A 25233-nucleotide genomic window follows, 5' to 3' on the forward strand; every position below is an offset into this window, starting at 1 on the left:
TTGAAATTATTTGAAATTACAGCGAGTTGACATACTAAGCCGAATGAGTTGTGTAAAACTGGAATAATTAACATAACGATAGCAAAATTATAGGATTTTTTTCAAGATGCAAGATTTTGTTGCATTCTCCCTCATTTAAAATTAATCTTTGCTGTTTATTTGCACAATGGCAATATAACATAAATGCAACTGAGTGAAAATATCCTCCTGGTTCACGAGTTCACACTTGCATATCATTTATGGAGAGTAAATTTTAATGCGTATTTGGCCCGAACCTAGAGTACCCCCAGTGTATGTAAGTGGTTCGAACTAAAAGTGTGGAGAAAGGGTGGTGGAGGGATGCTGTTAGACTGTCAACGAATGGAGGTAAGACTGCTGCGTATATATACCTCTTGTTGATTAGCTGAGTGCTCTCCACTTGTGTCAATTATCTGAACGTGCTCCTCCCGAACTTTGTTAATAAAACATCACGTTATAAAATGGAATGTCACATGCCTTTTGACGGTAAATTTCCCACTGAGGTACGTTGTATGGCATGCAAGTTGAAACCCTTTGTTTAGTGGACGGTTTGTAAGTCTTTAGTCTACAGTTTCAGTGATATCACATATTTTTCAGTTCACATTGCGCTTTTTACAATGCAAATTGTTTTAAAGCAGCTTTACAGAAAATGCATGTTTCTACGTTACAATTAAGAGTAATCTGTTCTCAGAGGTGACTGTGTCAAAGTAATGTCCATTTACCACAACTGTACAGTTCAAAGATAATACAGATCATACGGTTAGCGAAACAATGAGCACTTAAAAGCAATTACACATTGTGATCATAGTGATTACAACATATGGAAAATTGGGTCGTTTTGTATGTTGATTTGGTTGTAGTTTCTTATAAACATATCGGCCACCAACCCAGTTTTATTTCCTTTTCAAATCCTGTTTTTACTCAAATTTGACTGTTATCACACGCTGATACTTTGAGCTTCAAATAGTTAATGGAGGGTCACATAGTATAACTCCTCTTTGAGATGTTACTTATCTGGTATTATTATTTACCTGGTCAAACTGGTAAAATTAGATACTTAACCTCTGTAGAACTGAAGCATAATCGGAATAATTCACATTATTATTATATTATTATAAGTTTTCCCAATAAAAGAACACATTTTGTGATTATTTTCACAAACACTGTGGTTTAATGTGGCACACAGGTATACTATTTTCCTGGAGCAATCACACCAGTGACAAAAACACTGGGGCCGTGAAAGGATCTTCTGATGCAGTCAAGTCAAAAACTTCTTTAACCAGAGCGGCTTTGGGAGGAATCTCTGTGACCAGGGAGGTTCAGAGAGGAGCTCTGGGACTGGAGCAGCCTTAGACACCAGCTCTGGTTGGTGAAAAGGGTGTCCTGGGACTTTCAAGTCAGGAATCTCTGTGGGGCCTCAGAAGATTCTGGAGCAGCAGTGACAGGAACCTTATGGCCTTCACTGGCATTTCTGGAGTGGCCCGACAGGATTTCTGTGCCCAAGGCGGGGGAGAAAGTGAGCTCTGTGGCCATGAGTGAAATCTGATGCATCCCTGACGGATCTCTGGAACACCGGATGCAAGGAACAGGAACCTCTAAGGTGGCAGTGCAAGGAACTTGTGAGACGGCTTGACAGGGACCTCTGGACAGCTGAGTGTGACTCCATTACTAAAATATGATTGGATGGTGTAGTACATAACTAACTTAACTAAAACTAAATAAACCATTTGCCAAACACATCCCTAGGCGAGTAGATCCGCAAGACGCTAGACTACTGCCTCAAGCCAAGGCGCCAGACGCAACCAAGGCCTGCCAGCCCCACAAGACGCTAAGGCTGGAGGGATGGAAAGGCTAACTTAACTAACTTAAACTAAACGAACTATTTACAATATATACACATCCCTAGACGAGTAGTTCCGCAAGACGCTAGAACTACTGCCTCAAGCCAAGGCGCCAGACGCAACCAAGGCCTGCCAGCCCCGCAAGATGCTAAGGCTGGAGGGATGGAAAGACTAACTTAAACTAAACGAACTATTTACAATATGTACATATCCCTAGACGAGTAGATCCGCAAGACGCTAGACCTACTGCCTCAAGCCAAGGCGCCAGACGCAACCAAGGCCTGCCAGCCCCGCAAGGCGCTAAGGCTGGAGGGATGAAGTGGCCACTGATGTCAGCCCGCCAGACGCAAGGCTGACCCTCTTCATGACCTACACGGGGATCTGAAACATAATTAGAAATTGTACAAATTAGACAAACATTTTTCATAAGGTATACAAATACAACTTGTCATCTGCAATGGATGAGGATTGACTATATGAAGCAGTTGAAGCAGGTATTGAAAGGAAGCTGATTTCTATATTCAGATAATCAATCCCAACAAACAAAAAGACAAGAAAAAACAACAACAACAACAAGAGAATGTCAATATATCTTCAAACTCATTTAACTTCTCTTAGACTCAGTACCTTGAACCAGTTCTGGGAGAGCATCTCGTCCAGATGAAGCCTCTGCTCTGGCTCGCTCTTCAGGCAACCCCGGATAAAACTGCAGCAATCTGTGCAGAAAGATGGAGAGATGTCTTATTATTACCTTCAACTTTACACTTGTTCTCTAAGCTGTAAAACTGCGGGAGAATCCTGCATCATCCATAAGAACATATTCTATAAAGCCACTGTTTTCTCTCTTTTACATGTTTAAGAGTTCCATTGTCCTTCTGTGTTGTAATGAAATTCTCACCATCTGAGAAGCCCGGCTGGAACCAGACACCAGCATCCATCAGATTTATATTGCTGCTATCCGGGAATGTGCTGGTTATCATGGCAAACAGCAGCACCCCCAGCGACCACACTGTTGCCTCCTTCCCATGGTACTCGCCCTTCTCAAAGTACTCCGGAGGGCAGTACCTTCTGGTTCCTGGAGGAAAGAGTTTGTCACGTGTCAAAGTTTGCTTTACCACTGCATGTTTTTTTACTTTACTCTGACTGAAATGGCATTTAATTTTAGTCAACAAAAACAATTTTATGCTGAGAATGTTGTTAGTGCATTGTTAATATCTCGCTGTGTCTCATCTGATTAAGACATGGTGTAACTGGACACTTGAGTTTAAGTCCCTAACTATAAGTTTGAAAGATACATACCAGAGTAAGTTTCGTAGGATGAGGCTTTCAGGAGGTCCCCACAGCCGAAATCAATTAACTTGACCTCCAGGGTCTTCGTGTTGACCAGGAGGTTCGGCATCTTGATGTCCCGGTGGAAGACCCCCCGGGAGCAGCAGACGGCAGCAGCGCCAATCACCTGACACATAAAATGACGTGCCAACACCTCGCTGAAGAGTCTGCCGTGATGCTTCCAAAAACGGTGCATGTTCATGCAGGACAATGGGCGCTCCAAGACCATGACGTACTCGTTGGGACGGTCCTGCCAGTCCAGTAGCTTTATGATGTGGCGACAGCTGGGGCCTTCATTGGCCTTGGCTGTCAGGGCCACCTCAAGAGGAACTGGTCTGGGATGGTCAGGCTAGAAGACAGACAATTTTCATGATACTCAGATGGAAGTGGTTTCTCAAATGAGGATTTTGAGTCTGTTTATCTATTGAAATATTTGTGATTTACATTCATCTAAAATGTTATAAATTGCAAACAGTGATTAAGAGGAGATGATATAGACAGCGCAGTCTACTTACAAGGTGGATGTAAGGCGTGTTCTTTGTCTTTGCTGTGACTTTCACAGCAACCTGAAGGCCATCCTTACAACGGATCCCTTTAAAAACAGTGGCGAATCCTCCTTTCCCCATCTTCTTGCCGATAGTGTATTTCCAGAAAATGTGGTCTATTAAAAAATCATTATAATTATTTTTTATTTTTGTATTGTTTAATAAAGCAGTGTGCTACAGTGTGGCATATTTATTCTAAATGCTGTTAAAAATATTTGAACATTGTTTCTAATTCTCATATAATTAATATACTTTGAATGACTTTTAATCAAATATTAATTGAGAAATAGGGTAAACGTACCTATTAAGCTCACCAAAGTCTACATTGAGACATTTTAGTGCACAGGGTATTGGTTTCAGTACAATAAGTTATGTTAAAATAAAATATTAATCTCTCACACAATAATATTTTATTTATTTATTTATTTTAAATGACAAAAGCATTTCAATTAAGATGTAGGCTACATCATTAAATGCAAAAAGTCTGGCTGTGCTTAATGGGTACGTTTGGGGGAAAAAACTAAAAGAAATGTTACAGCTGCATTATTTAAAACATAAACTTTCGTTTATACATATACACCTTAAATAATATATTGTGCGTGTTTTATTTTGGGTTATGACAGTAAACTCACCCTCGATCCTCATGATCTCATCACAGTCCAGCTGTCTCAGCAGATGTGGTGAAATCTCACCCACTGACAGACCGGCTAGACTGTCCTGATCTTGAGGCCGGAGGTCCTCCACTTGCTGGTCCTCGGCAGTAGCAGGGGAGACTTCAGGACTACTGGAAGGAGGTTCCTGATGATCATTGTCCTCTGCAGTATATATGACGTCCTGTACTAGAGAAGTCTGACCTAAAGAGGAATATCAACCAAAAGCTTGTTTTAATCAAATAATATCAATAAAATATTGATACACATACATATGCCCTTTTCATTTTGGAGAATCATTTGGTTTCTTGACAGATTAATCTTCAAACTATGGTTCATCTATTTATCACATGTCTTGGAAAATAAGTCATTGATCTGCATTTGTATTTATGATTGTAATAAGGCATATATAAATATTGTGTGTAAATGATAAAGAGACTTTTTGATGTTTTGCTTGTCATTTACCATCAGTACAGCTCCTGGATGGGGGTTCATCAGTGTCCTCTTCCACCTCACCCTGCTCCACCTGCTGCTCACCCTGAGCGTTGGTGGATTCGGGACGAGACAAACAAAATAAAGAGGAAACAAACTTTCGAAACCTCCTCTTTTTCTGCCTCTTCTTCTTTGTCTTGTCCTCCCCTCTCTCCTGCCCGTCTCCCTCACCGGTAACCACAGGCGTCTCGTCAGGACGAGGATGGTGCTCCGCCTTGTGGTCGGTGGGTGTCAGTGGCGTACAGGGATTTACCCCGTGCACACACTCACCTCCTCCCTCCGGGTTCACTTTACGAAATTGTCGCTGTCCCATAATGAACACGATAAAACGCTATCAACAACTGCAAACACACGGTGAACACTGCTGATAACACAACTCCTTACTCGCTACAAAGTGAACAGGTGAATTTCATGCTTTATATAGTCCCGCGCCAACGTTCTATTCGTTCTATTCTATTCTCGCCTCCGAACATCACTTTTTAAAATTTCATATTTTCATATATTGTTTCACCATTTTTTATTTATTAATCTTTGTGTGATTCAAAATGTATAATAGGCCTTATTGCATAAATTAATATGTTGTTATTGTTGTTATTAGGCCTAATATTATTATTACAGGTTTCATTTTAAACGTTTAATAGGGCACAACTTTTAATGTAGGCCTAATAATTTTGTATAGCTAGGAAGCATTAAGGCATGTTTAATTTGTGCAATGGCTCCCAAAATATTTGCCCACGGATGTAGACACTCAATAGGAAACTTGTGTGATCTTGACTTTACACATTCACTAATTGGTTAAAAGTAAATGCAAGAATGAATGGCTCAGAGAAGTGAAGTTAGTTTCTGGGAACAATGAGAATCTGTTTGCAGATAATGCAATGGCATACATTTTAAGTGTGGCTGAACTCAGCAAATACTTTTTGAGGCCACCGAATGACATGTAAAACACAAAAATGTACTCTTGTATGAATGCATTCCAGGATGTATTTACCCAAAAGCCATTATAAAAATATAATGATAGCCTATTTGGAATTATAGAATGAATGAATGAGGCATTAACCTATAGCGCTTTTTACTAGGCTACTGTATACAAGAAGTGTTTTGCAATCATATCGGTGGTCTCCCCTCATCCACCACCAGTGTTAGTTATTATCCTTTTATGTTTTAGTGTTTGAAACCAACATATGAAACCACTACTAAAAAAACTAGAAACTAGAAAGTAATTTGTCTAATTGAACTTTTTGTCTCAAAGTCTGATAGTTAGTGAGATATTGCCCTTGCGACATCTTTACTCATTTTGGTTTTGGTAAATAATTAACATTTAATGTTTCAAAGCTTTCTGGATACTCTTCATCATTGATCCTCCGGGCTGTTTGTGGCTCTTCCCTACAAAAACTGACTAAAAGCCATTATAATGTAAATTGAGGAAAGTATGCCATCATGTGGTGAAAAGTACTCTTACAATGCAGATCATAACTGCATGCAGTGGCACAGCGGTTGAAAGGGCAGCTAACTCAAATACAATAAACCCTTGTGCTGTGTTGAAAATGCATTAGGCTACCTAATTTGGTGTTCCCGTTCAAAAATGGCCAGCCTTTTACTTGTAAATCTCTCAATTATATTATCACCAAATATTGGGTTAAATCTTTTTGCCAACTTGATTCCTTCACAGATTTTCTATTTCTTTTTGACTGAGCATAGGTTTCAGTGATCTGAGCTTATGCACCTCAGTGTTTGAGTGAAAAAGTTCACAATTAGGCCTATTGTTACAAAAAGAAATACAAAACCTGTCCTAATTGAAAGAAAACAAGTTGATAAAAAGATTTATTCCAAAAAATGCCAATAACATAGCATATTGAGAGATTTATAAGCAATTTTATTCACCACAGATGTAACAAGGTCAAACCATCCAGCCCCCACCCTAAAAAAGATTATTTTTTGGAAGTTGTTATACCCTCCCTGTGTGAGCAAAGTCATTAAGTTTAAATCCAATGTGACAACAACAACAAATGAACAAAATCACTAGTAAATATTCCAGATGTATTTTTTTATTATTATTTGAAATGTTATATGTGAAGGAACAAAAAACATTTTTCATACTTAAAGGGATACTTTATACAAAAATGAAAGTTGTCATTATCTACCGGCACTTACAAAATACACATTTTGAGAATGTGACCACCAGTTCCACTAATTTGTGATTGAACAATCCCTTTCTCAAAACAAAAACTGAATAATATTCAAGACTGTGTAACCCAATTTGTATATGAGTAACGACGAGAATCAGGTGGTTTTTGTTTTCTATTCCAGGGTGTAGATGTTCTCCTCCACTGGTCTTCTTGTGCGTATTTCATATATAATGTGTCGGGGCTCCTTTGAGAAACTGAAGTTCAAAACACAGCAATCATTGTGATTACACTGCATTTCAAAGAGCATTATAGTATTCTCGAAGTGAATCACATACTTACCACCCACTGTCAAATGCTTTCCCATAAACGCCACCTGAATCAGAAAATACATATTTCCTTGTATGATGTACATCGCAATTTAACTAACTCTTCATAGGAATGTCATTAAACAAATGTTTTGTAGATTCATAGCTATACGTACGTTTGAAGGTCAAAAGGGCCAGTGCTCCCAAGAGGAGCAGTAGCAGACTGAGAGACAGAGACAGCACCGGGATGTTTATCTGTAGTGTGATCCGAGAGATCGGCTCTTCCATCTTTAAATCACAAAGTCAGAAGGGTTTCATCATTTTAAGTTACATGGTTTAAATTCAGTTAAAAATGTTCCTTTGTTCCCTGTCTGGTATTGACAATGACTTAGTTAATGTGGTTGTGTTTATTTTCCTGCAATCTACTAAGTTTTCCATTGTGGATTTATTAATTAAAGACTCATTTGTTTTCATCTACTTTGTTCTGCGCATCATCGTAGGCTTGTAGCCACCACTGTTACAGAATGCCAGACCCACAAATTGAGTAGTTATGGACATACTAGCTGTCCAGCTGCTCTGCCTGGAGTAAGAGCAGCAATCTCTTGAGGACCACACCCGAGGATTCCTACAACTGCCGTGCTAAACAGATTTTCCGGACAGCTCTCCGCACCTTTTATTTTACCAGCTTGAATGCAGAAACCAAAGCAGGCCTGCCCGGTGTCAGTCCTTGGGGGAAATCCACCGCGTTTGTGGAGTGGATGATGGGGAATAACAGATCACAAGCCCCACTCCAGATTCAGAGTCCAGCCCACCACTGCATGGAGCGAATGCCTGAGCCCACAACAGACAGTGAGCCTGAGCCTGCCGCAATTCATGAGCCAGCTAAGAGGACTGAGCAAACCATACCCACGGAACCTGAGCTACATGTAGAATCTGGCCAGCCTCCCGCATCCCTCTGGCTCTGCCTTGGTCAGACGTCTCTCTGCCAGCTCCACAGACTTTCTGAGCTGTCCACTGCGCTCGTCTCTCTATCCCTTCTGCTCCGTTTCCCTCCAGCTCCACCTCAGTCCCACAGGCTACGCCTCAGTCCTCTGGCACCCTGGCTCCACCTCGGACTCTCGTCGTTGCAGCTAGGCCTCGGTCTCCAGGGCCATCAATGTCGCAGCGGCTCATCGGCTCTTCAGCTCTACCTGGGTCTGTGTTGTCAACATAGACTGTAAAAAAATATGGACGTAGTGTCCGTGACGTCACCCATAGGATTCTGATGAGCCGTTCTGAAGCGTAAAGTATGAACGAGATGGCTGTTGCCATCTTGACAACGCGTCATCGCGCGTCACTCCCGGATAACAGAAAATGGGCAAAAGGGCGGGACGTGGGCGGAGCTGAAGTGACGCGATGACTAACAGACAGCAGATAAATGGCTATCCACCTGTCACTCGAAGTGGCCACGCCCTTAATTATGCAGAACTTTAAGGCTTTATATAATGTAAACGAATGAGTTATAAAAAAAATTCACCCCCCTCACAGTTGTCATGAAGGGCAAAATGAGCCGTATAGACCAAAACCACAATTTGTACCAGGCTGAAAACATGTTTTAATCTGCTGTAAAGTTGGCCATTTTAACATGGGGCTCAATGAGATTCTGCTCCCTTCTGGAGCCTGTCCCTAGCGGCTAGTCGATGAATTGCAGTATATGCCACTTCCATATTGGCTTCAAAAGAAACTGCGGGAGGTTGCCGCTTGTTTGTCAACCAAGACTCCACCATGGCTCCTCCCTCCCCTGCATGACTACACTTGCTCCTGGCTCCTCCCCCTGGTTTCTCCTGCCACCAACTTGTTTCATGATCTTTGCCAGCCCCTCATACACCTCCAGAGCCCCCACCCTCCCTGCTCTGTTGGACTGTTGTCAGTTTAGGAACGCACTTTTCCGGGTTTGTTTCTGTTCTCCCTGATTACTCCACATGTTTTTAAGCCCTGAGATTTCCTTTGTTCCCTGCCTGGTATTGACAATGTCTTAATGTGGTTGGGTTTATTCTCCTGCGATCTTCTGAGTTTTCCATTGTGGATTTATTCATCAAAGGCTCTTTCACGAGTTCACACTTACATCAAATTAAATAGAGTAAATATAATGCGTATTTGGCGTGCTGTCCGGGGGAGGGCTCCGGGCTCGGAATTTTGCCCGAACCCAGAGTACCCCCCAAAATGCAAAAACAGAGGACAGCCACCAACCAACCCCCCCCCCCCCCCCGCTTTTACGACATCCAATGGGAGGCCAATGCTCACTGTATCAGATGAAAAAAAAACCTACCGGCCGAAAATGAGGAGCAGCATGGTTTGGAACGACTGGTCGGGAAGGCTTTTACAACATCCAATGGGAGGCCAATGCTCACTGTATCAGATGGAAAAACCCTACCGGCCGATAATGAGGAGCGGCAACTGGTCGGGAAGGCTTTTACAACATCCAATGGGAGGCCAATGCTCGCTGTATCAGATGGAAAAACCCTACCGGCCAACAAATGAGAAGCAGCATGGTCAGGAACTACCTGGCCGTGAGGACCCGTGTTGCCTCTGACGGGAGCTCATAGCACCTGGCGGAACGGGCCCTACTGGCTGGTAAGTGTGGAGCAGACAGAATTTGGGGTGACCGATCGGGAAGGCCTTTGCGTCATCCAATGGGAGGCCAATGCTCGCTGTATTGGACGGGGAATAAAAGCCCTACCGGTCGAAAAAGAGGAGCACATGATTTATTCCGCCCAACCAGAGGGACACCCTACTGGCTGTAAACGGAGGGCGCGTTGTTTGAAACGGCCGGTCGGGAAGGCTCAGGCCGCATCTGGCGGGGAGATCAATACTCGTGACGACAGACAGGTGAGCCCTACTGACCGATAGACGGGGCGACACAATTTAAAAAGAAACGACTGACCGAGGGGGCCCACCCAGCCTCCACCAGGAGCATTTTCTGGCTTCAGGGGAGTGGGTCCTATCGGCTGACGGCACGGTAAAGGAGAATTGGAACACCCGGCCAGAAAGCTCTCGCCGACATCAGATGGGAGCTCAATACTCGCTGTATCAGATGGGTAAGCTTCGCTGGCGGACAGGTGGAGGGTAAAGCATGCAAGTTCGCCCAGGAGAGCTTTTGCAGCATCCGAAAGGTTATCAATACTCGCGGTTTCGGGTAGCCTCGCTGGGCGGCGGAAGGCAAAATGGATAGACATAGACCTGGAGAGCTCTGTGGTGTCCGAAAGGAGATCAATACTCACGGTATCGGACAAGCAAGCCTCGTTGGATAGAAAGAGAAAAAGATTGATAGCGACTTGGAGGGTCCTCGCGGCATCCGATGGGAGAACAATTCTCAAGGCATCGGAAAGGCATCCTCGCTAGTCAGGGAAAGAAAAAGATGGAAGCTGGCCTGGAAGGCTTCCACGCATCCGACGGAAATCAGCTCAAAGTGTCGGATGAGTGAGCCTCGCCAGATGAAAAATAGGGAAAAGGAAATAGCCACTATCCAGGAGAACTCTTGCAGTGTTCGACAGGAGATCAAGACTCGCTGTGTTGAACAGGTGAGCCTCGCTAGATGGAAAAAAGAGAAAGATAGGATAGGGTTTTTATAAGGGTTGTTATTTAATAAGGGTTTGGTAAGCTTTCTTGGTGTGGTATCGGTCGGTCCTAATGTAGCTTTGAAAAGCGTGAGAAGACCATCTCCCGAGAGCTTGGATCTGCTGCTGGGAGAGTCCTTTTTGCGCTGCAGTTGTTGCCGCCCCAATGCGGAAGGAGTGGCTAGAAAAGTTTTGCGCTGAGATGCCTGTTTGCTGGAGAACAGATTTGAGCTGCTTTTGGAACCAGAATCGTGTGATGGGTTTGTTAGAGGAGTCTACAAAGAGGGGTTCAGACAGAGATTTAGCCTGAAATCTCCTCATTTGGAGGTATGCAAGAACAGTTTGGAATGGTTGAATTGGGGAGGAGATGTTGAAAATGTAGACTAAATGGCCTTTTTTAACTTGGTCTGTCTTGCTTCGCTTGATTAAGTATGATATGGTTTCATCGTCAAGTACTGATAAGTCTGAAACAGTGGGGTGGACTTTGTGGTCGAATTTGGAGGTGATTGCGATTTCTGAGCATCTAAGAAAGCCTAAGAAAGCCAAGATAAACATGGTATCCAGAGTGCGGGCTGTGTCAAGGGGTTGATATCCTGTACGAAGGGTATGAATGCATTTTGTGAGTAAATCTAGAGTTATGGGTTGTCTACTGTCAGGGCGGGTGGGTTGTGATCGCTGAATTCCTTTGATCAGGAGGGAGGTTTGGGAGTTTTTGATCTCCGGAGATGAAGTGCCATAAATTAATTTGTGGAAAAATTGAACACCGCTCAGGTAGCCTTTGATGGACTCAACTTGGAAACTCTTAATATTGTTGAGATAGGAGATAAAAGAGGTAATTGAGAGGAGAGAAAAATCAGGGAACTGCAAGCTATATGAGAAGTGGAAAGCTTTAAAACATCTCCAAGCTGTCACATATGATTGGATTGTTCTGGGGGAAACTGCTTGGAGGATACTGTTGAGTGATGCATCCAAGAGGGGTTTTAGCGGGTGATTTATGGAAATATCAGTTCTGAATAGTGAGGTACTGGAGTTGGGAAAATATCCGCCTCTGGAGCCAATGTCCTGAATTTCTGAAACAGAAAACGAGACAGAGAGTCAGCAATTAGGTTTTCGGACCCTGGGACATGTTTTGCAGTAATAATAAATTGATCACAAGCAGAGATCCAGATGAGACGTCTTAGAAAGGGCATTAGAGCAGGTGAATGAGAGCGGCCTTTATTAATGCACTGGACTGTTGCCTCGTTATCGCAGTGCACAAATATGCTACTAGCCATCCATTCTTTCCCCCACAAAAAGCCGCGACTACAAGAGGGTAAAGCTCAAACAGAGCTGAGGACTGTAGCATATCTTGGAACTGTGGTGGCCATGGAGACGCGAACCAGCGTCCTTGATAGAATCCCCCAAAGCCGATTGAAGAGGCTGCGTCTGTGAAAAGTTGGATGTCAACAGGGGAAGAAACGAGATTGTTATAGAAAAGACAAGCCGTTCCACTGGTTTAGGAATGTTATCCATAGCCTAAGTTTGTCGCGACACGCCGTGGTTATTGGAATTTGGTCCTCCAGCGCGTGAACCGAAGATGCAAGTGAGAGAAGATGTGAGATGAAAGGGCGGCCTTGCGGAATGATGCGCATTGCGAAATTTAAGTGACCTAGCAGTGATAGGAGTTTGTGTTTAGAACGGTGGGAGTCACCTAGAAAAGTAGGTGCGATGAGAATTATCCGATCCATTTTCTCGATAGTATGTCGAAAATCTTGGGGCTGCTTTTACAACCGAACGGCGAAGTAGAATTTCTAACACATTGTGGAAATATGTTTTCATCATTTCAAGTTCATCTTATCACTGTATGAGGATGTGATTGACTATTTATGATTGAAGTATTTATTTATTTTATTTTTATTTATTTATTGAGGACACATTCACAGTTCAAATAATACACACATATTAAAAAGAACAATTGCTGGAAAAGTGCACTTACACACTGTAATTGTCTTACACACTATATTTAACAGGTATTGCCTGTTGTTTGTAAATGAAAAAGTTATAGTGCTTTATCCAAAATAATTAAATAATGATAGCAAAAACAAGGTGCAAAGCAGTTTTAGACAGAGGTTAAGTTACCATATGCAGCTTGACTGTCTCTTATAATAGGTTTTAATTTAGAAGAACACTCTGCCTAACTTTGTTAGGACTCCATTGTATTTAATTTGTAAACAAGGTGATAAAGATAAAAATGATGGAGCCTAATCAAACTACAGCAAAGGTGAAGCAAGCGACTCCTTTTGAATCGCTCTAGCGGTTCTCGAATCTCAATTTCGTTCTCGTTGTTGAGTCAAGAATCGGTTGCTGCGGTTTTCGGATCAGCAGTACACTGAACCGAGAACTGTTTATTTCGGACATGTCCGATTGAGAACCAATGAGCTGATGATACTGAGCGACTGACTGCACGGCGAGTCTCTCTGAACCGAACGAACATCAGCTGATATGAGCGCGTGTCTGTGAAACGACTCCGACATGAAGGAGAAGAAAATCTGGCGAACCGTATTTATTTAATTACAAAAACATAGTAAGTGGATCGTGGTTTCTGCACTGATGAAAACTGATTTATTGATTTTATAACTGTAAAGATCGTTTGCAACACTGCATTTGTTTGGATGCTTTAGGTGTAAAACTTTGTAATAAACTATCAGATTATGATGATATTTTATCTGACTGATGTTATGATTACTGACTTTATATATTTTAATGTGTAAAGTGTGTTTATCCAGCCCGCAATAGACATGACGTAATTACGTCCTTGTGAAATGACGTCATTACGTTTGAGCGCAAAAGAACTGGTGAACCGATTTTGATCCGGTTCATTGGACGAACTGTCCGAAAGAACCGGTTCGCGGAAAAGAACCAAACTTCCTATCACAACCGGGCAGGGAAGGGAAGGGTTAATCTTAGAACATAACACAGTAGCATGTGCTATAGACCTGCCGACTGCACGCGAAATATTCCTGCAGCCTAGAACATCCTGCTGTGGAGGTCCGTGTCGAGAGCGACCCAGTAAGCGCACTGGTTCCACTGGGTTAGCCGCACGGCACACTTCTCAGAGAAGAGTTTGTGGTATGTGTAAAAATGACCTCCTCCATAGGACAACGCGAGCTCGGCTATGATTGCCAGATAATCATTCAGCTCGCGGCGCCTTTGGGGGAAAACTGAACATATGATGTCCGTGAAACGGAAAAAAGCAATCGAAAATTCAGGAAAAGAAAGTAAGCGGGATGAATGTGGGTTGGGTTTTTTTTAAAGTGACTGAAAAGTCCCCGCAGTCTATTTGACGGTTTATGTCTGACACAGGAAACAGAGAGAGTGATGACAAATCAATGTCCAAACCTGCCAGGATCTGTGCCCTGTTTTGGGCCACTGGAGGCAGCTCAGAGGAAACAGCGTTAGCTGGGACAGGCATCGGTGTTGCTGTGAGGAGAGAGAATGAAGATTTAGTTTGCAGTTGGCGGTTGGAAGAGAGAGGAACCGGGGCTGCGTCTGGAGCTTGGAAGGAAAAAATGTTAGGGGCATGAGAAAGAGAAGGATGCATCTGAGACGTATGCTCTTGTGCTGCTGGTAGAGGTAGCCCTGCGTTTGCTGGAGCTGCAGGCCACTGAAAAGAATGAGTGTTAGTAAATTGTTGATAACTTGGAGCTTGGACCGCTAGCAAGCTCGCGCTAGCATCTGCGGTGGGAGCTGGAGGCCACTGAAAATGCAAAGGATTAGGAACTGGAGGAGGAATGAGCTGAGAGGCTGAGAGGAGACCTGTGGGCCCAGCCCCAAACATCTCTGCGCCTGTAGAAGTCCATGCTAAGAAACAGTCAACGACAGGAAGGTAAATCGGCTGTCTATATACACCTCCTATCGTTGATTTTTTTTTAATGAGCTCCTCTTGTGTTCAATTAGGTTTAATTATCTGGGTCTGCTCCACTTAACAGTTTTAATTTCCTGAATGTGTTCCTCCCGAAATTTGTTTATAAAACATCAATTTGCTCATCATTATAGCCACCCCAGTTACAACAAATGTCTTTACTGTAATTTTTAATTGATTTAATGCATCCTTGCTGAATAAAATGATTAACTTTTGTATAGATAGATTAATTGATTAGATAGATTGAGTACCGTAAGAATAATGTCCATGTTTCATATACTGTGTTTGAGCACCAGTAACTCACCATAGCCCCAGATTGCACACGAGTGACATTCTGCCAGGAAATGTCAGGTAATGATGAATCTGCTCCTCTGGACTGATCTGACAGTGATTGAAATTATTTGAAATTACAGCGAGTTGACATACTAAGCCGAATGAGTTGTGTAAAACTGGAATAATTAACATAACGATAGCAAAATTATAGGATTTTTTTCAAGATGCAAGATTTTGTTGCATTCTCCCTCATTTAAAATTAATCTTTGCTGTTTATTTGCACAATGGCAATATAACATAAATGCAACTGAGTGAAAATATCCTCCTGGTTCACGAGTTCACACTTGCATATCATTTATGGAGAGTAAATTTTAATGCGTATTTGGCCCGAACCTAGAGTACCCCCAGTGTATGTAAGTGGTTCGAACTAAAAGTGTGGAGAAAGGGTGGTGGAGGGATGCTGTTAGACTGTCAACGAATGGAGGTAAGACTGCTGCGTATATATACCTCTTGTTGATTAGCTGAGTGCTCTCCACTTGTGTCAATTATCTGAACGTGCTCCTCCCGAACTTTGTTAATAAAACATCACGTTATAAAATGGAATGTCACATGCCTTTTGACGGTAAATTTCCCACTGAGGTACGTTGTATGGCATGCAAGTTGAAACCCTTTGTTTAGTGGACGGTTTGTAAGTCTTTAGTCTACAGTTTCAGTGATATCACATATTTTTCAGTTCACATTGCGCTTTTTACAATGCAAATTGTTTTAAAGCAGCTTTACAGAAAATGCATGTTTCTACGTTACAATTAAGAGTAATCTGTTCTCAGAGGTGACTGTGTCAAAGTAATGTCCATTTACCACAACTGTACAGTTCAAAGATAATACAGATCATACGGTTAGCGAAACAATGAGCACTTAAAAGCAATTACACATTGTGATCATAGTGATTACAACATATGGAAAATTGGGTCGTTTTGTATGTTGATTTGGTTGTAGTTTCTTATAAACATATCGGCCACCAACCCAGTTTTATTTCCTTTTCAAATCCTGTTTTTACTCAAATTTGACTGTTATCACACGCTGATACTTTGAGCTTCAAATAGTTAATGGAGGGTCACATAGTATAACTCCTCTTTGAGATGTTACTTATCTGGTATTATTATTTACCTGGTCAAACTGGTAAAATTAGATACTTAACCTCTGTAGAACTGAAGCATAATCGGAATAATTCACATTATTATTATATTATTATAAGTTTTCCCAATAAAATAACACATTTTGTGATTATTTTCACAAACATTGTGGTTTAATGTGGCACACAAGTATACTATTTTCCTGGAGCAATCACACCAGTGACAAAAACACTGGGGCCGTGAAAGGATCTTCTGATGCAGTCAAGTCAAAAACTTCTTTAACCAGAGCGGCTTTGGGAGGAATCTCTGTGACCAGGGAGGTTCAGAGAGGAGCTCTGGGACTGGAGCAGCCTTAGACACCAGCTCTGGTTGGTGAAAAGGGTGTCCTGGGACTTTCAAGTCAGGAATCTCTGTGGGGCCTCAGAAGATTCTGGAGCAGCAGTGACAGGAACCTTATGGCCTTCACTGGCATTTCTGGAGTGGCCCGACAGGATTTCTGTGCCCAAGGCGGGGGAGAAAGTGAGCTCTGTGGCCATGAGTGAAATCTGATGCATCCCTGACGGATCTCTGGAACACCGGATGCAAGGAACAGGAACCTCTAAGGTGGCAGTGCAAGGAACTTGTGAGACGGCTTGACAGGGACCTCTGGACAGCTGAGTGTGACTCCATTACTAAAATATGATTGGATGGTGTAGTACATAACTAACTTAACTAAAACTAAATAAACCATTTGCCAAACACATCCCTAGGCGAGTAGATCCGCAAGACGCTAGACTACTGCCTCAAGCCAAGGCGCCAGACGCAACCAAGGCCTGCCAGCCCCACAAGACGCTAAGGCTGGAGGGATGGAAAGGCTAACTTAACTAACTTAAACTAAACGAACTATTTACAATATATACACATCCCTAGACGAGTAGTTCCGCAAGACGCTAGAACTACTGCCTCAAGCCAAGGCGCCAGACGCAACCAAGGCCTGCCAGCCCCGCAAGGCGCTAAGGCTGGAGGGATGGAAAGACTAACTTAAACTAAACGAACTATTTACAATATGTACATATCCCTAGACGAGTAGATCCGCAAGACGCTAGACCTACTGCCTCAAGCCAAGGCGCCAGACGCAACCAAGGCCTGCCAGCCCCGCAAGACGCTAAGGCTGGAGGGATGGAAAGACTAACTTAAACTAAACGAACTATTTACAATATGTACATATCCCTAGACGAGTAGATCCGCAAGACGCTAGACCTACTGCCTCAAGCCAAGGCGCCAGACGCAACCAAGGCCTGCCAGCCCCGCAAGGCGCTAAGGCTGGAGGGATGAAGTGGCCACTGATGTCAGCCCGCCAGACGCAAGGCTGACCCTCTTCATGACCTACACGGGGATCTGAAACATAATTAGAAATTGTACAAATTAGACAAACATTTTTCATAAGGTATACAAATACAACTTGTCATCTGCAATGGATGAGGATTGACTATATGAAGCAGTTGAAGCAGGTATTGAAAGGAAGCTGATTTCTATATTCAGATAATCAATCCCAACAAACAAAAAGACAAGAAAAAACAACAACAACAACAAGAGAATGTCAATATATCTTCAAACTCATTTAACTTCTCTTAGACTCAGTACCTTGAACCAGTTCTGGGAGAGCATCTCGTCCAGATGAAGCCTCTGCTCTGGCTCGCTCTTCAGGCAACCCCGGATAAAACTGCAGCAATCTGTGCAGAAAGATGGAGAGATGTCTTATTATTACCTTCAACTTTACACTTGTTCTCTAAGCTGTAAAACTGCGGGAGAATCCTGCATCATCCATAAGAACATATTCTATAAAGCCACTGTTTTCTCTCTTTTACATGTTTAAGAGTTCCATTGTCCTTCTGTGTTGTAATGAAATTCTCACCATCTGAGAAGCCCGGCTGGAACCAGACACCAGCATCCATCAGATTTATATTGCTGCTATCCGGGAATGTGCTGGTTATCATGGCAAACAGCAGCACCCCCAGCGACCACACTGTTGCCTCCTTCCCATGGTACTCGCCCTTCTCAAAGTACTCCGGAGGGCAGTACCTTCTGGTTCCTGGAGGAAAGAGTTTGTCACGTGTCAAAGTTTGCTTTACCACTGCATGTTTTTTTACTTTACTCTGACTGAAATGGCATTTAATTTTAGTCAACAAAAACAATTTTATGCTGAGAATGTTGTTAGTGCATTGTTAATATCTCGCTGTGTCTCATCTGATTAAGACATGGTGTAACTGGACACTTGAGTTTAAGTCCCTAACTATAAGTTTGAAAGATACATACCAGAGTAAGTTTCGTAGGATGAGGCTTTCAGGAGGTCCCCACAGCCGAAATCAATTAACTTGACCTCCAGGGTCTTCGTGTTGACCAGGAGGTTCGGCATCTTGATGTCCCGGTGGAAGACCCCCCGGGAGCAGCAGACGGCAGCAGCGCCAATCACCTGACACATAAAATGACGTGCCAACACCTCGCTGAAGAGTCTGCCGTGATGCTTCCAAAAACGGTGCATGTTCATGCAGGACAATGGGCGCTCCAAGACCATGACGTACTCGTTGGGACGGTCCTGCCAGTCCAGTAGCTTTATGATGTGGTGACAGCTGGGGCCTTCATTGGCCTTGGCTGTCAGGGCCACCTCAAGAGGAACTGGTCTGGGATGGTCAGGCTAGAAGACAGACAATTTTCATGATACTCAGATGGAAGTGGTTTCTCAAATGAGGATTTTGAGTCTGTTTATCTATTGAAATATTTGTGATTTACATTCATCTAAAATATTATAAATTGCAAACAGTGATTAAGAGGAGATGATATAGACAGCGCAGTCTACTTACAAGGTGGATGTAAGGCGTGTTCTTTGTCTTTGCTGTGACTTTCACAGCAACCTGAAGGCCATCCTTACAACGGATCCCTTTAAAAACAGTGGCGAATCCTCCTTTCCCCATCTTCTTGCCGATAGTGTATTTCCAGAAAATGTGGTCTATTAAAAAATCATTATAATTATTTTTTATTTTTGTATTGTTTAATAAAGCAGTGTGCTACAGTGTGGCATATTTATTCTAAATGCTGTTAAAAATATTTGAACATTGTTTCTAATTCTCATATAATTAATATACTTTGAATGACTTTTAATCAAATATTAATTGAGAAATAGGGTAAACGTACCTATTAAGCTCACCAAAGTCTACATTGAGACATTTTAGTGCACAGGGTATTGGTTTCAGTACAATAAGTTATGTTAAAATAAAATATTAATCTCTCACACAATAATATTTTATTTATTTATTTATTTTAAATGACAAAAGCATTTCAATTAAGATGTAGGCTACATCATTAAATGCAAAAAGTCTGGCTGTGCTTAATGGGTACGTTTGGGGGAAAAAACTAAAAGAAATGTTACAGCTGCATTATTTAAAACATAAACTTTCGTTTATACATATACACCTTAAATAATATATTGTGCGTGTTTTATTTTGGGTTATGACAGTAAACTCACCCTCGATCCTCATGATCTCATCACAGTCCAGCTGTCTCAGCAGATGTGGTGAAATCTCACCCACTGACAGACCGGCTAGACTGTCCTGATCTTGAGGCCGGAGGTCCTCCACTTGCTGGTCCTCGGCAGTAGCAGGGGAGACTTCAGGACTACTGAAAGGAGGTTCCTGATGATCATTGTCCTCTGCAGTATATATGACGTCCTGTACTAGAGAAGTCTGACCTAAAGAGGAATATCAACCAAAAGCTTGTTTTAATCAAATAATATCAATAAAATATTGATACACATACATATGCCCTTTTCATTTTGGAGAATCATTTGGTTTCTTGACAGATTAATCTTCAAACTATGGTTCATCTATTTATCACATGTCTTGGAAAATAAGTCATTGATCTGCATTTGTATTTATGATTGTAATAAGGCATATATAAATATTGTGTGTAAATGATAAAGAGACTTTTTGATGTTTTGCTTGTCATTTACCATCAGTACAGCTCCTGGATGGGGGTTCATCAGTGTCCTCTTCCACCTCACCCTGCTCCACCTGCTGCTCACCCTGAGCGTTGGTGGATTCGGGACGAGACAAACAAAATAAAGAGGAAACAAACTTTCGAAACCTCCTCTTTTTCTGCCTCTTCTTCTTTGTCTTGTCCTCCCCTCTCTCCTGCCCGTCTCCCTCACCGGTAACCACAGGCGTCTCGTCAGGACGAGGATGGTGCTCCGCCTTGTGGTCGGTGGGTGTCAGTGGCGTACAGGGATTTACCCCGTGCACACACTCACCTCCTCCCTCCGGGTTCACTTTACGAAATTGTCGCTGTCCCATAATGAACACGATAAAACGCTATCAACAACTGCAAACACACGGTGAACACTGCTGATAACACAACTCCTTACTCGCTACAAAGTGAACAGGTGAATTTCATGCTTTATATAGTCCCGCGCCAACGTTCTATTCGTTCTATTCTATTCTCGCCTCCGAACATCACTTTTTAAAATTTCATATTTTCATATATTGTTTCACCATTTTTTATTTATTAATCTTTGTGTGATTCAAAATGTATAATAGGCCTTATTGCATAAATTAATATGTTGTTATTGTTGTTATTAGGCCTAATATTATTATTACAGGTTTCATTTTAAACGTTTAATAGGGCACAACTTTTAATGTAGGCCTAATAATTTTGTATAGCTAGGAAGCATTAAGGCATGTTTAATTTGTGCAATGGCTCCCAAAATATTTGCCCACGGATGTAGACACTCAATAGGAAACTTGTGTGATCTTGACTTTACACATTCACTAATTGGTTAAAAGTAAATGCAAGAATGAATGGCTCAGAGAAGTGAAGTTAGTTTCTGGGAACAATGAGAATCTGTTTGCAGATAATGCAATGGCATACATTTTAAGTGTGGCTGAACTCAGCAAATACTTTTTGAGGCCACCGAATGACATGTAAAACACAAAAATGTACTCTTGTATGAATGCATTCCAGGATGTATTTACCCAAAAGCCATTATAAAAATATAATGATAGCCTATTTGGAATTATAGAATGAATGAATGAGGCATTAACCTATAGCGCTTTTTACTAGGCTACTGTATACAAGAAGTGTTTTGCAATCATATCGGTGGTCTCCCCTCATCCACCACCAGTGTTAGTTATTATCCTTTTATGTTTTAGTGTTTGAAACCAACATATGAAACCACTACTAAAAAAACTAGAAACTAGAAAGTAATTTGTCTAATTGAACTTTTTGTCTCAAAGTCTGATAGTTAGTGAGATATTGCCCTTGCGACATCTTTACTCATTTTGGTTTTGGTAAATAATTAACATTTAATGTTTCAAAGCTTTCTGGATACTCTTCATCATTGATCCTCCGGGCTGTTTGTGGCTCTTCCCTACAAAAACTGACTAAAAGCCATTATAATGTAAATTGAGGAAAGTATGCCATCATGTGGTGAAAAGTACTCTTACAATGCAGATCATAACTGCATGCAGTGGCACAGCGGTTGAAAGGGCAGCTAACTCAAATACAATAAACCCTTGTGCTGTGTTGAAAATGCATTAGGCTACCTAATTTGGTGTTCCCGTTCAAAAATGGCCAGCCTTTTACTTGTAAATCTCTCAATTATATTATCACCAAATATTGGGTTAAATCTTTTTGCCAACTTGATTCCTTCACAGATTTTCTATTTCTTTTTGACTGAGCATAGGTTTCAGTGATCTGAGCTTATGCACCTCAGTGTTTGAGTGAAAAAGTTCACAATTAGGCCTATTGTTACAAAAAGAAATACAAAACCTGTCCTAATTGAAAGAAAACAAGTTGATAAAAAGATTTATTCCAAAAAATGCCAATAACATAGCATATTGAGAGATTTATAAGCAATTTTATTCACCACAGATGTAACAAGGTCAAACCATCCAGCCCCCACCCTAAAAAAGATTATTTTTTGGAAGTTGTTATACCCTCCCTGTGTGAGCAAAGTCATTAAGTTTAAATCCAATGTGACAACAACAACAAATGAACAAAATCACTAGTAAATATTCCAGATGTATTTTTTTATTATTATTTGAAATGTTATATGTGAAGGAACAAAAAACATTTTTCATACTTAAAGGGATACTTTATACAAAAATGAAAGTTGTCATTATCTACCGGCACTTACAAAATACACATTTTGAGAATGTGACCACCAGTTCCACTAATTTGTGATTGAACAATCCCTTTCTCAAAACAAAAACTGAATAATATTCAAGACTGTGTAACCCAATTTGTATATGAGTAACGACGAGAATCAGGTGGTTTTTGTTTTCTATTCCAGGGTGTAGATGTTCTCCTCCACTGGTCTTCTTGTGCGTATTTCATATATAATGTGTCGGGGCTCCTTTGAGAAACTGAAGTTCAAAACACAGCAATCATTGTGATTACACTGCATTTCAAAGAGCATTATAGTATTCTCGAAGTGAATCACATACTTACCACCCACTGTCAAATGCTTTCCCATAAACGCCACCTGAATCAGAAAATACATATTTCCTTGTATGATGTACATCGCAATTTAACTAACTCTTCATAGGAATGTCATTAAACAAATGTTTTGTAGATTCATAGCTATACGTACGTTTGAAGGTCAAAAGGGCCAGTGCTCCCAAGAGGAGCAGTAGCAGACTGAGAGACAGAGACAGCACCGGGATGTTTATCTGTAGTGTGATCCGAGAGATCGGCTCTTCCATCTTTAAATCACAAAGTCAGAAGGGTTTCATCATTTTAAGTTACATGGTTTAAATTCAGTTAAAAATGTTCCTTTGTTCCCTGTCTGGTATTGACAATGACTTAGTTAATGTGGTTGTGTTTATTTTCCTGCAATCTACTAAGTTTTCCATTGTGGATTTATTAATTAAAGACTCATTTGTTTTCATCTACTTTGTTCTGCGCATCATCGTAGGCTTGTAGCCACCACTGTTACAGAATGCCAGACCCACAAATTGAGTAGTTATGGACATACTAGCTGTCCAGCTGCTCTGCCTGGAGTAAGAGCAGCAATCTCTTGAGGACCACACCCGAGGATTCCTACAACTGCCGTGCTAAACAGATTTTCCGGACAGCTCTCCGCACCTTTTATTTTACCAGCTTGAATGCAGAAACCAAAGCAGGCCTGCCCGGTGTCAGTCCTTGGGGGAAATCCACCGCGTTTGTGGAGTGGATGATGGGGAATAACAGATCACAAGCCCCACTCCAGATTCAGAGTCCAGCCCACCACTGCATGGAGCGAATGCCTGAGCCCACAACAGACAGTGAGCCTGAGCCTGCCGCAATTCATGAGCCAGCTAAGAGGACTGAGCAAACCATACCCACGGAACCTGAGCTACATGTAGAATCTGGCCAGCCTCCCGCATCCCTCTGGCTCTGCCTTGGTCAGACGTCTCTCTGCCAGCTCCACAGACTTTCTGAGCTGTCCACTGCGCTCGTCTCTCTATCCCTTCTGCTCCGTTTCCCTCCAGCTCCACCTCAGTCCCACAGGCTACGCCTCAGTCCTCTGGCACCCTGGCTCCACCTCGGACTCTCGTCGTTGCAGCTAGGCCTCGGTCTCCAGGGCCATCAATGTCGCAGCGGCTCATCGGCTCTTCAGCTCTACCTGGGTCTGTGTTGTCAACATAGACTGTAAAAAAATATGGACGTAGTGTCCGTGACGTCACCCATAGGATTCTGATGAGCCGTTCTGAAGCGTAAAGTATGAACGAGATGGCTGTTGCCATCTTGACAACGCGTCATCGCGCGTCACTCCCGGATAACAGAAAATGGGCAAAAGGGCGGGACGTGGGCGGAGCTGAAGTGACGCGATGACTAACAGACAGCAGATAAATGGCTATCCACCTGTCACTCGAAGTGGCCACGCCCTTAATTATGCAGAACTTTAAGGCTTTATATAATGTAAACGAATGAGTTATAAAAAAAATTCACCCCCCTCACAGTTGTCATGAAGGGCAAAATGAGCCGTATAGACCAAAACCACAATTTGTACCAGGCTGAAAACATGTTTTAATCTGCTGTAAAGTTGGCCATTTTAACATGGGGCTCAATGAGATTCTGCTCCCTTCTGGAGCCTGTCCCTAGCGGCTAGTCGATGAATTGCAGTATATGCCACTTCCATATTGGCTTCAAAAGAAACTGCGGGAGGTTGCCGCTTGTTTGTCAACCAAGACTCCACCATGGCTCCTCCCTCCCCTGCATGACTACACTTGCTCCTGGCTCCTCCCCCTGGTTTCTCCTGCCACCAACTTGTTTCATGATCTTTGCCAGCCCCTCATACACCTCCAGAGCCCCCACCCTCCCTGCTCTGTTGGACTGTTGTCAGTTTAGGAACGCACTTTTCCGGGTTTGTTTCTGTTCTCCCTGATTACTCCACATGTTTTTAAGCCCTGAGATTTCCTTTGTTCCCTGCCTGGTATTGACAATGTCTTAATGTGGTTGGGTTTATTCTCCTGCGATCTTCTGAGTTTTCCATTGTGGATTTATTCATCAAAGGCTCTTTCACGAGTTCACACTTACATCAAATTAAATAGAGTAAATATAATGCGTATTTGGCGTGCTGTCCGGGGGAGGGCTCCGGGCTCGGAATTTTGCCCGAACCCAGAGTACCCCCCAAAATGCAAAAACAGAGGACAGCCACCAACCAACCCCCCCCCCCCCCCCCGCTTTTACGACATCCAATGGGAGGCCAATGCTCACTGTATCAGATGAAAAAAAAACCTACCGGCCGAAAATGAGGAGCAGCATGGTTTGGAACGACTGGTCGGGAAGGCTTTTACAACATCCAATGGGAGGCCAATGCTCACTGTATCAGATGGAAAAACCCTACCGGCCGATAATGAGGAGCGGCAACTGGTCGGGAAGGCTTTTACAACATCCAATGGGAGGCCAATGCTCGCTGTATCAGATGGAAAAACCCTACCGGCCAACAAATGAGAAGCAGCATGGTCAGGAACTACCTGGCCGTGAGGACCCGTGTTGCCTCTGACG

General features: G+C 42.4%; 1 protein-coding gene across 1 annotated transcript; it reads right to left on the minus strand.

Annotated features, from left to right (window-relative positions):
* Positions 1-15829: 15829 nt before the first annotated feature.
* On the minus strand, positions 15830-20537 carry LOC307137078 (serine/threonine-protein kinase pim-2-like; the record flags this gene model as incomplete). The annotated part of the gene is made up of 7 exons (XM_079834558.1): positions 15830-17589; positions 17836-17924; positions 18107-18283; positions 18508-18886; positions 19053-19198; positions 19715-19936; positions 20198-20537. 7 exons carry the CDS (start codon positions 20535-20537, stop codon positions 17578-17580), a joined length of 1365 nt encoding a protein of 454 aa, XP_079690684.1. The 3' UTR covers positions 15830-17577.
* Between the last annotated feature and the right edge of the window lie 4696 nt (positions 20538-25233).

Source organism: Gobio gobio (genome assembly GCF_949357685.1).
Source record: "Gobio gobio genome assembly, chromosome: 14".
Classification (NCBI taxonomy): Eukaryota; Metazoa; Chordata; class Actinopteri; order Cypriniformes; family Gobionidae; genus Gobio; species Gobio gobio.